Raw genomic sequence first — 12,116 nt, 5'->3', positions numbered from 1 at the left:
CATGTGCCAAGCCCTTTCCCCCTGTTCGATTTAGTTTGAGTCGAGAATGTGTGGCCAAAACATCTTTGGAAACAGTTGGACCAGATGATCTGTGAAGTCTGCGTATCTGGCATTTAGAGATTCTGACAGTTCCTGACCTTTGTTCGCACCTTTCACCCTTGCTGAGTCCTTTTGTTGCTGGAAGGGGGACCCTTTCCAGGGTCTGAGCGTGGGCTCCTGTCTGACACTCAGAAATGAACTGTCCGAGGAGACACACCTACTGACCAAGCAAGAGACTTTATTGGGAGGGGGCGCCTGGGAGGAGAGCAGGAGGGTGAGGGAACCCAGGAGAACTGCTCTGGCCCGTGGCTCCCAGTCTCAGGTTTCAGGTGATGGGGTTAGCTTTCCAGGTTGTCCCTGGTCAGTCATCTTGCTCGTGCCCGTATCTGGTCCAATTCAAGGCCCTTCGGGCAGCGCATCTCTCCGTCAAGATGGTTCCCAGCACGAGGGCTGGTAGAACACATTATGGGCTGGCATCTCCTCCCTCCTGTGGGCCCCTCCCGAAGTCTTCCGGCTGGTGGTAACTTGTCAGCTCCATGTTCCTTATCAGGACCTCTTGTTGTGAGATAACTCATGCAAGCGGTTATTATCCTGCCGGACCAGGGTGGGTGATTTGAGTCAGGGGTTCCCTAACGCCGTCCTTTGCTCCGCCCAGCGCATCCTCACAAAGCTCTGCAAGTGGATGCACGTGGGTTGTCGCTCGCCTTCGCTTGTGGATCAGCAGAGGGAGAAATAGGGACGTGTCACCTCCTGTGGGCCAGACATGATGCTGTGCTGGAGATACAGCAGTGACAGGAAAGACAGAGACCCTTCTTGTGTGGGACCTTTTATTTCTAGCCAGAAAAAAACAAACAAAACCAAAAAACCCCAAAATCTTTTACCAACTAGATACACAGCTAATCACTTGATGATTAAAAAAGAGACTTCTGGGGAGCCAGCAGAGGAACTGCTTGGGGTACCCAACTGGCCTGGTCTACTAGGAGGTGGACAGAGAAGGTCTGTTTGAGGAAGTGATGCTTGAACTGTGCTCTACATCAGGGGTTGGCAAATATTTTCGGATCAGATGGCAAATATTTTAAGCTTTACAGGTCATATGGTCACTCGCTCAACTCTGCAATCATAGCATAAAATTAGCCATGCACAGTGTGTACGTGGAAGAGCATGGCTGTGCTCTCATAAGGCCTCATTGGTAAGAACAGGCAGCAGGCTGGATTTGGCCTGCAGGCTGTAATTGGCTGCAGCCTGCTCTAAAGGATGTATAGGAATCGGTGATTCAAGAGACGAAATCAGATTCACCCACCCATCTCCACATTTGCTTAACCAAACGTGAACTCGTACGTGTCTGTGTTGCATCTGTTCCCACGCTGTGCTCCCTGCAGGCTGCCTGACCCCCAGAGGACCCACGTGATGTGGGCGACCAGCAAGGTGGGTTCCTGGCTGGCCTTGGGGGCGTCAGGGAGGTGGGAGGGCAGAGAGATGGGTGGAACCGGCTTCCTCCAGGAGGGCTGGCCACCACGCACGGTGCCTTTCTCCTGCAGGACTTCGGGATGTCTGGGCTCCGCTTCGGCACGCTGTACACAGAAAACCGGGACGTGGCCACTGCGGTGGCCTCCCTCTGCCGCTATCATGGCCTCAGTGGCTTGGTCCAGTATCAGATGGCACAGCTGCTCCAGGACCGTGGTGACTGCCTGGGCCTGACCCACCTGAGGATGGGGGAGGGCTGTAGTCCGTCTGGGACTGGCCAGGGGTCATGGGTGCTCCTCCCATGAGACAAATTTAGGGTAGTGTTCAAGAGTGCCAGCTCTGAGCTCAAACTGGGTTCATACCCCACTAGGTCACTTCCTGGCTATGTGGCCTACTCCTTCACCTCCTTGAGCCTCAGTTTCCTCCTCTGCGAAACAGGGATCATAATGGTACCTGTCTTGTAGGGGTGGTATAATTTGTTATTCAATTGGAGTAGCACCTGGCATACAATAGGCACTTAATACGAATTCATTATTATTAGCTGTGAGCACTTGAAAAAGAGCAGAAGCTACTAAGGGAAGATTGTTATAATGGAAAGATCTCTCTCTGTGCACATCTGTTCTGTTCCTGGGTTCAGGTAGTGAAGTTAGATAGCAAAGGTTGCCTGTAATTGCCACTGTTCATTGAGCCCTGCAAGATGCTCTCAGAGCATCAATCTCGTTTGTCCCTCCCCCGAATGCTAGGAAGCAGGTGTTCCTGTATCTTCCCCATTGTTTTATAGATGACGAAAATGAGGACCAGGTACGACACACCTGCTGTGCTAGCTAAATTTAAAAAGATAGTGAGAGCATCAAGTGCTGGTGAGGACGTGGAGCAGCTGGGACTCACTCGCACATGCTGCCGGTGGGACCGTAGGATGGAACAGCCACTGTGGAAAACAACTGGGCAGTGGCTTATGAAATTCAGTACACACTTACGAAATGGCCCAGAAATCCTCCCCCTAGATATTTGCCCTATGGCTACACAGAAACCTCTCCATGAATGTTTACAGCTGCATGACTCACCACCACCCCAACCTGGAAACCACCCAAGAGTCCTTCCACAGATGAGTGGAAGAAAGAAACTGGTTCACCCACACAGTGGAATGCTTACCTTGCAATGTAATCCATGAGGACAGACCCATCTCACAGGCACTGTGCTGAGTGAAAGAAACCAGTCTCAACAGACTGCATTACTGTATGATTCTACTCAGGTGACATTCTGGAAAAGGCAAGACTACAGTGATGGAGAACAGACCAGCGGTTGCGGGGAAGGGGGTGATGTGATTTTAAACAGCACGAGGGTGTTCTTTGGCCTGTGGGAACCGTTCAGTATCCTGCTTGTCGTGGGGGTTACACAGATGTATGCAGGTGTTAAAATTCATCGAACTGGACATCAGAAACAAAGGTCAATTAAAAAAATGGGGATCGAGGAGGCGAAGTTGCCCGAGGCCCCACACCGAGTCATCGGCCACACTGGGATCTAAGCCTCAGTTGGGGGGACTCGGACGTGTCGCTCTGTAAGTGGGTTCACCTGTGGTGAGGGTCTGCGTCTTGAGGGTCTTTGTGTCAGGGCTCCTGAACGGCATGCAGGCCCTGGAGTCCTCAGGGCCAAGTATCGGGACTTGAGGTGCTTTTCACGGAGTATTCCCCTCACCCCCAATCAACCAGCTACAGGAGGGGCCCGCCCAGCTTTGGTAGCTCATGGGCTTTTTCTTTTCAGCGTTTAGACTCTCAGGACAGAGTGGAGGGTTGATGCGAGGTGTATCTTTTGGCTTCTCTTTCACCCAAACAGACTGGATCAGCCAAGTGTACCTGCCGGAAAACCACGCCCGGCTCAAGGCTGCTCACGCCTATGTTTCGGAAGAGCTCCAGGCCCTGGGGATCCCCTCTGTGAGCCGTGGGGCCGGCTTTTTCGTCTGGGTCGACTTGAGGAAGGTGATGCAGGTGGCGGCGGGGTGGGGGGGGGTTAAAGCTCCCTCCGGCAGGCGCGGGGCAGGGGTCTCATCTGCACCCTGAGCTCCGTTCACCCTGCCAGCACCTGCGCGAGGCCACCTTGGAGGAGGAGATGCTGCTCTGGCGTCGCTTTTTGGATAACAAGGTGCTGCTGTCCTTTGGCAAAGCCTTCGAGTGCAAAGAGCCCGGCTGGTTCCGCTTGGTCTTCTCTGACGAGACCCACCGGCTTCGCCTGGGTGAGCGGTCTTACCTCCTAACTGCGTCCTTCACCCTGCCCTCCCTCTCCTGGCCCCACCTGTGGCCCCAGCAGCCCGCGCTTGCTCGCCCCCACGCACCCAGCGTCAGTGCCGACCCCCACTTCCTCTTCCCACATCCCAGGGATGCAGAGGGTCCGGCAGGTGCTTGAGGGCAAATCCCAGGTGGCAGAAGACACCCCTTCCTGCTAGACCCAGGAGCTGAGGGACCCGCACAGGTGAGCTGGTCGTTGCCTCGCGGCCGCAGGGCCTAGTAGCCACTGTGAAGACTGATGGCGGATGAGCTGTTGGCCAGGCAGATACCCTTTTTGGCCTTGCCCTTGAAAAAGAACTGCTCCTTGCTCTCCCGGGGGCAGCGAGACACACCTGAAGTTGTGGTCCATCACCCTGCCCTGCTATTAAACAAAACTGGGAGAAACTAGAAGCCTCTGCTGCGAGTCATTTACGGAACAGAGGACGAGTCGTGACTGCTCCTCACCGCAGCCCTCAGCCCCCCAGGATGTGAAAACAAACAACCTGTACCTGCTTTCAATGGTGCCTTCATTCTTCTGTTTTTGTTGCCAGGGAAACAAGTCAAAGAAACAACACACAGAAGGGAGAATGTGCCCCCAAAGGAAAGAAAAGTGATAATCCCCAAGTACAAGGAGAAAGGACTTAATTCATATGTCCACATTGCTCTCCCCGCACGCAGGATGTGTGGGCCCACGGCACACCTGGGACTGGGAGGCTGGCATGGGATGAGGTGGTTGGGTGCCCGGTGGGAGTCAGGAGGGGCCTCTCTGTCTCCACGGTGCTCTTCATCCTGGGAAGGAGCTGCCTTCCCTGATGATCTGGAACCAGAGGGACCCAGCCGTGACTGTGTGGGGAGATAAGGGGGCCTGAACCGAGGATGCTGTGGGGACGAGGTGACCCAGGCTGGCCTTTCCAACCATGAAAGGGCCACCTACCCCATCCCCAGGGGCGCTTTAGTTCAGAGTCCAAAGGCGCTTTCTGAACCAGCCTTCAAGCTGTGTGCTGAGGACCCTTCTCTGGCATTGACACTCCTGTTTGGCAAAGCTCTCTCTTTCCTCATTCTTCTTTTAAAAGCATGTTGGTGAAATCAGTGATGGATTTCTATAAAGCACGCTCTGTGGCTTAGGATTTGTTTTCCTCTTTCTGCCTTTCATTCATGCCTCCTCCTTGCCTTTTCTTGAATACCTTCTATGCGCCAGACACTGTGCTGAGTAATTTACATGTATCATATCTAACTCTATGCACCCTGGGAAGCTGGCATTATTATCCCCCATTTTAGAGATGAGGAAACTGAGTCTCAAATAGATGAAATGATATTCCCAAAGTCACATAGCTAAAAAGCATCAGAGCCAGGATTCAAAGTCAGATTGATTTGGTTCAAAATTCTGGGCCCTTTCCATTCTGCCAAAGCAGGGTCCCAAAGGATTCTTTGACTTTTCCAGTCCTGAGAACCAGGCTTCATGTTGTCACCGTTTCACCTTTCATTTTTCAACGTCGTTGGTTAAGTAGCACTCGTTTCTAATAACACTTCCAGAAAATGTTGGTGCCAGGATTTGCTTTACTGGAATGCCTGCTGCTTTTACAGAGAACAGAGGAGCCATGTTGAGGGCCCTCCACATCCTCTCCAGGGACCTCTGTTGTGATGCTGTCACTGTTGTTGAAGGTCGCCTGTGAAAGGACCCGTGTGATGAATTCCATTTAGAATTCTCAGAAGAATGACTTCTACTTCTTCCTGAAAGGGGGTCCAAGCTGGCTTCCCAGCAGAGGCTGATTGAACCAGGAACCTAGACCTGAGCTGAGCTCATCTGCCTGAGTAGAGCTGGCTTGTGCTCTGCTGAGCAGCTATGCTCCACGTCTCCCTTTCTGGAGCATGGGTTGGACATATCCTACACCCATCTCACATCTTCTCTGCTCACCTTTCTGGTCTGCCCGTTACTGCAGCCAGCCAGCTGTGTGTGCAGGGAGCCCCACGGCACCTCAGCTGCACCACATCACTTTCTGTCCCAGGCTGCTCTCTCACAACCCCACGGGACACATGCAAACCAGGAACTCTAAGGGAATTAACACTTATGGGGCGACCCTTGAGCCATGGAGGACAGGACCTCCTCTGCACACCTGGACATCCTGACGTTCTGCATGGCTCCTCAGAGAATCCCTGATAGGACTGAGCTGCTGGTGCCCACAGGATCCAGCCCTATAAGGCACCCCTGGGTGGCCCTCTCTTTTCTCCAGGTTTACTCATTCCAGTCTTCTCACCTTTCCCTAAGACTGCTTCTCAGAATAACTACCTGCACTCAAGTCTTTCTCTCTCAGGGAACCAAGCACGACAGAGTTATAAATGATTGGTGAACAATACCCACCATTTATTTGTTCTCTGAGCTCAGCTACTTTCCCCAGCATCCCTGAGACGCAGATCTCACGAGTGTGCACACCAGAGTGGTTGGATGCTTACCTAGTGATTTCTCTGAATCCTTGCAAGAAACCTCTATTGTTGACAATTACAAGGAAAAGTGTTTTTCATAGAAAAATAATGTTCCCTTTTTTTCCAATCAATGAGAATTCCTAACCTATCAGACTACTTAAGACTCTTTTGTTTACATATGATCCAAAATGATAAAAATAGCAGTAATTAAACAAAAGGAGGTGTTGTCAAATTAACATCATGAGGAATGGGAAGGGCAGATATTTCATGCATGGGTCTAACCAGGAGTTCAATGATGCCATCAGAGTTTGTGCTCTCTTCCTCATTTCCTCTATGTGGCTTCATTTTCAGACATGCTCCATGCAGGTGGTGACAAGATGGCTTCCAGGCAGCTCCAAGTGGCATGGTCCTTGTAGCAGACACCTACACGGTATTAGCAGGATAGACACCCTTTCTCCCTCAGCATTTATTTCTTGCCTCTCATTGGAGGCCAGCTGGCCTTACCTCAATCATCTGCCCATCCAGGGGAACCCAGGTTTGATGTATCTGTCCACTTTGCCATCCCTAGTGTGTTGGCTTTTCCCCTTTAAACTTATTTCCTCATTTCTCAATATGGCTGCAGAAGCTCCAGACATCACCTCCCCACCAGCCACTTCCAGACACAGATTTCTAGCCCCAAGCATAAAATTTCCCAGTCAAAGGAATCATATAGCTGTTCACGTTTGTGTCTGGGTTATTTTGCTCAGCTACATCTACATGTATCAGTACTACATTCTTTTCTTTTTTCTCTATATAGTGATATCCTCCTTGTCACTCCTGACATTGGTAACTTTTGCCCTTTCTACTTTTATTTTTGTCATGAACAGTCTTGTAATGGTTTTATCAATTTTACTAGTTTTATTAGTTTTTCACAAGGAACTAGTTTGTTCATTCTTTCTATTGTATATTTGTTTTCTAATTTGTTAATTCTTTTTTCAGCGGTTTATATGAGTACATGGGACCTATGGTTTTCGTGTAAAGGAAACAATCATTATTTTTTGCTCCTTTCTTCTGCCATTGCTTTTTCTCCTTCACCTGCCGACGCTATTGTTATTCCCTAACTTAAAGAAAAAGTACAAAATGTGTGCGCTTATTGTACATAAATTTTATCTCATAAGAAACAAGGAACTGCAAAATATTCATCTCTAGTTAATGATATGCATTCAATAAAATATAAAATATTCAGATGTAACTGCTGATATCTGCAGCTTATTTTGAAATGTAGCAAAAAATGATGGATCAACAAATGGATAGACAGACACGTGACAAGTACTGTAAAATATTAATTGCATCATATAGATGGTAGATATATGGGTCTTTACTGCAAAGTTTTTCCCATTTTTTTTTTTCTTTTTACCTTTCATCCCCTTCACCCATTTCTTCCACCTCTGGCAACTACCATTCTGTTCTCTGTGTCTATAAGCTGGGTTTTTTTGTGTGTTTGTTTTTTAGATTCCTCATATAAGAAAGATCATATGGTATTTGTATTTCTCTTATTTCACTTAGCAAAATGCCCTTGAGGTCTATCCATGTTGTCACAAATGGCAGGATTTCTTTTTTTTCATGGCTGAGTAATATTCCATTGTGCATATATATCCCAATTTCATTATCCATTCATCCATCCATAGACATTTAGATTGTTTCCATATCTTGACTAGTGTGGATAATGCTTCAGTGAACATGGGGACGAATGCCTAGTTTTTAATCTGCAAATTTGTTGTTTTTATTTTTATAGTTTGATACAGTCAGTATTTGTTTTGATTTACCCATGAGTTTGTCAATTTCATTACTTCTTTGCTTCATCTCAGTACTTTCCTCTGCTTTTAATATTCTTTTTCCTGAAATACATCTTTTAAGAAATTCTGTTAGGAAGGGTTTACTGATGGTAAATTCTTTCTTTCAGTGTTGGTCTGAAAATGTGTTTCTTTTTTATTCTTGAAGGATGGTTTCACTAGGTATACAATTGAAATTGACTGCTAGCTTCATTTGGCACTTTTACCATTATCTTATGACTTCTATTTTCTGTTTTTGTTGAGAAGTCTGCTGTTAGTCTTATTGTCCATCCATTACAGGTAATCATCTCTATCCAATAATGGAATATTCTTAGTGACTGCCTTCTTGGATACTGCTTCTACTGCCTTTTCTCTATTCCCTGCTTTTGGATATATCCTGGGTTTTCTTCCTTTAGTCTCCCCCTCTTTCAGCTTCCCTGTCCTATATTCCATCTCCTTGTTTTTCTTGAATCTGCATTCTGGGTAATTTATTCAGATCTATATCTCAGTTTATTAATTGTATCTAATCTATGGTTTAACTTATGCATTGAGTTTTTTTTAATAAATTTATTTATTTATTTTATTTACTGGCTGCGTTGGGTCTTTGTTGCTGCACATGGGCTTTCTCTAGTTGCTGCGCGCGGGGGCTACTCTTCATTGCGGTGCATGGCCTCCTCCTTCATTATAGTGGCTTCTCTTGTTGCGGAGCATGAGCTCTAGGTGTGTGGGCTTCAATGGTTGTGGCATATGGGCTCAATAGTTGTGGCTCACAGGCGCTGGAGCATAGGCTCAATAGTTGTGGCGCACGGGCTTAGTTGCTCCGTGGCATGTGGAATCTTCCCAGAGCAGGGCTCGAACCTGTGTTTCCTGCATTGGCAGGCGGGAAGTCCTGCATTGAGTTTGTTTGTTTGTTTTTTTTTTTATAAATTAACTTATTTATTGGCTGTGTTGGGTCTTTGTTGCTGTACACGAGGTTTCTCTAGTTGTGGCGAGTGGGCTCAACAGTTGTGATGCATGGACTCAGTTGCTCCGTGGCATGTGGGATCCCCTTTGAGCAGGGACCGAACTCGTGTCCCCTGCACCAGTAGGGAGACTCTCAATCACTGTGCCACCTAGGAAGTCCCTGCATTGAGTTTCTAATCTCAGTTTTTGTATTTAGTACTTTTTCAATTTCTTTGGCCTTTGGGAAAAAAATCTTGTTTCTAATATTTACAGTTTCATCTTTTAAGTCTTTGAGCACCATAAACTTATTTTATATCAATTTCTCATAATCCAGTTATCTGTAGTTCTGCAGTTAAATTTCTGCTGTTAGTAATTTCTGCCAGCTGGTTTATTCTTCATGTGCTCCATAATTCCAGATTGTGAGCTTATGTTTGTCAGGGTTTTACCTGTCAGAATCCTGGGTTGAGGGCATGACCCTCCAGAGGAGAATTACGTTTCCTTTGTCAAGTGTTACCAACCTGGGTTGGTAAAGGTTCAAGTTATTCTTTAGGTGGGGAACTTCCTGGACCATGCTCTTAGTATCCATTCAAATCCCACCTTGTTGTGAAGCTTGAAGTTAAAGATTCTCAGCAGTGACTCTTCTTTCTCCATTCTCTGGACAAGACAGACAAGGTTTTTTTGGTTTGTTGTTATTGATGTGGAGCAAATTTTTCCAGTCTTCCATCTCAATATCCTAGCTTTACATGGGTTTCTCCATATCTTCCCATCTTGTATGCCCAACTTGTAGCTTCAACACTCAATTTCTGCACTTTGCCTTCATTTTTGGCACCTTGTGTATTTTACTTTTGTGAGCTCAGCATCCATCTGAGAGAGTGTTCGTTATATTTGCTCTGCTATTGATAGGTGTTTTCTGGTCCACCAGGCTGCCTGCCAGTGCCGTTTAAACCGAGCCAACATCAGATACCGCAGAACAGTTCTTTCGTGGAGTCTTTTTTCTTGGGGAATACACCTTTCTCCATACTTACAAACTGCTATCATTTAAAGGAAGTGGTAAACCTGGGATTCGTCTCCACACTAGCAATTCCTCCTCATTGTAAACTCACTTTCACAGCAGCGCTGATGAGGCCACTTCCCTTCAAAGCCACACCCCTCCTAACGCTCACTTGCACTTCTCCTGGCTCACTGGGTACGTGGGACTCTGCATGGTCTTCGCTTTGTCCTGTACCTCCAGAGTGAGTAACGAAACATCTTTCTACAGTCTCTCCTCTTCTAACTGCCAACTTCAAGGACTTTTCTACCTTCGGAGACTTCCTGGCCCACAGTTTTCTTTCTCATTCTTCTCTGCTGTCACTCTCAGCTGCTTTAGCATCATGTAACTTTTAATATCCCAGCTTCTATACTTTCTCATCTCCAATTCCTTGCATGGTTTCTACTGCTAGAAATGGAGCTCCATTGTTTGAGTCACGCTGCATTCAAAGACACTTGCTCTTTCTGACTGCTTCTCCTTCTTTCACATCTGTGCCTCTGCTCATGCTTTTTTTTTTTTTTTTTCTTTGCCTGGAATGCCCTCTTCACCCTCTACTTGTCAAAATCCTAACTATCCTCCAGGAGCAGCGAAGGTGTCAGCTCTGGCATGAAGTCTTCCTACATCTTTCCAATTGGATGTCATCGTTTTCTCTTTTGAACTCGGTAGCATTTTGTTTATATTTTCCTGGGCCACTCTGCCTCCTCTGCTTTGGCCAGTCTTACTTGTGCGTTTGTTTTCTTTCTACTGAGCTCCTTCCAGCATCCAGGATCCCTTTGTTCATTCAAAAACTACTCATTGAGCACCTCCTATGTGTCAAGCCCTACGCATGTTTAGGGTTATGAGAAGTGAATCAGATACGCAGGTTCTGCAAAGGCTATGCCTAACACAGGTCTTTAACACCGAAAGTCCTCATTTAATGAAAAAATGAATAATTAACTGAAAACATATATATACAGAGAAAGACAAAGAAGTGAAAATGCTTTCCACTTATCCATTTCTCAAATGTGGTGTATGTGTGTGAAATTTCTCATCAATTTGGGGGTGGGGGGGGCATGGATTTGGAGAGCAAAGCAAATGCTCTCTTAGATGTGGGGAAGCAGAATGTGGGTTTCCTGTCTCCAGAATATTCTCATTCCAATCTCCCTGGATCTGTGACAGGCAGGCATTAACTCACAGAAATATTCTTGGAATCCCTGTTGCTGCTGGAAGCCCCAGTGGGTCTCTAGACTCAGAATCATCCCTATGAATATTTAAGCTCTAGTGACAACTTCCAGCAGATGGTGCTGAGGTACAGCTGGGACCAGATGGATTTCAATTCTGCAGCCAGTATCTGTAAACCGCGTAGGCTCAGTGGGGTCATTTCATTAACTTCTCAATAACATTACTTTGCATTTTGATTGAATTTTTTAGACTCCGCTTACTGTCTTATGACAGGGGTTTTGCTGTGCATGTAGAAGGCTAGATCATGTAAATAGCACAGGAAGAAACAAAATTAAAATGGAAGTTTTTCTCCCCCATTTCTACCTCCACAATTAATCCCTCTAAAACTGTTTATTGCTTCTTGGATTCTTTCCAGAAAAAAATGTTTTATGCATATATATGTAGATGTCTGAATCTAAGTATCTACATACATATTTTCTTCTGTTTCTTCTGTTTCTGCATATATATGCATATTTTATTACGTAAAAAGGCTCATACTTGTCTCCTGTTTTAAACCATGCGTTCCTATTAACAGGTCTTTGAGAGTTTTCCGTACCAACGTACATAGCATGCATTCTCATTATTACATTGTAATCATAATTTATGCTGATTAATATCAAATTTCCATAGTTTATCTTGGCTGTGTCCGGGTGTTCGCTGTTATTAGAAACGGCACCGTAATGAACATTTCCGACACACGCCGTCGAGAGCATCCGCAGGGTGAACTCCGTAGAGAAGGGTGCTGAGGAGAGTCACCGGCATTTTACATTTAATGGGTACTGCCAAATCGCCCTCCAGGAGCGTTACACGCGCCGCCGCACCGATTATACTAAAACCTTTACATTTTTGTCTGTTTCACAGCAGTTTTATCAGTGAAGCACGGCGCCTCGTCGTTTGGGTGTGCGGCTTCCTTCACTACGAACGAGGCTGCGGGTCTCTGAACGTCACCGA

The 12,116-nt window shown here is 46.6% G+C and overlaps 1 protein-coding gene across 10 annotated transcripts in view; it reads left to right on the top strand.

Moving 5' to 3' along the window:
• ACCS (1-aminocyclopropane-1-carboxylate synthase homolog (inactive)) overlaps nt 1–12,116 on the top strand; it is a 25,389-nt gene extending 13,273 nt beyond the window's left edge. For 6 of the 10 annotated variants that reach the window (XM_057747965.1, XM_057747960.1, XM_057747967.1 and 3 more), the window contains 5 exons: nt 1,419–1,464; nt 1,578–1,719; nt 3,337–3,479; nt 3,580–3,733; nt 3,876–7,407. In XM_057747965.1, the coding sequence (XP_057603948.1) occupies nt 1,419–1,464; nt 1,578–1,719; nt 3,337–3,479; nt 3,580–3,733; nt 3,876–3,943 (553 nt within the window). In that variant the 3' untranslated portion in view covers nt 3,944–7,407. Of the gene's footprint in view, nt 1–1,418; nt 1,465–1,577; nt 1,720–3,336; nt 3,480–3,579; nt 3,734–3,875; nt 7,408–12,026 lie in introns of those variants that run through there. The other 4 variants (XM_057747962.1, XM_057747961.1, XM_057747963.1 and 1 more) reach the window with 4 other exon arrangements.

Source organism: Hippopotamus amphibius, chromosome 9 (assembly GCF_030028045.1).
Source record: "Hippopotamus amphibius kiboko isolate mHipAmp2 chromosome 9, mHipAmp2.hap2, whole genome shotgun sequence".
NCBI lineage: Eukaryota > Metazoa > Chordata > Mammalia > Artiodactyla > Hippopotamidae > Hippopotamus > Hippopotamus amphibius.
Note: the sequence above shows the minus strand (reverse complement) of the source record. Positions and strands in the feature narration are given on the sequence as shown.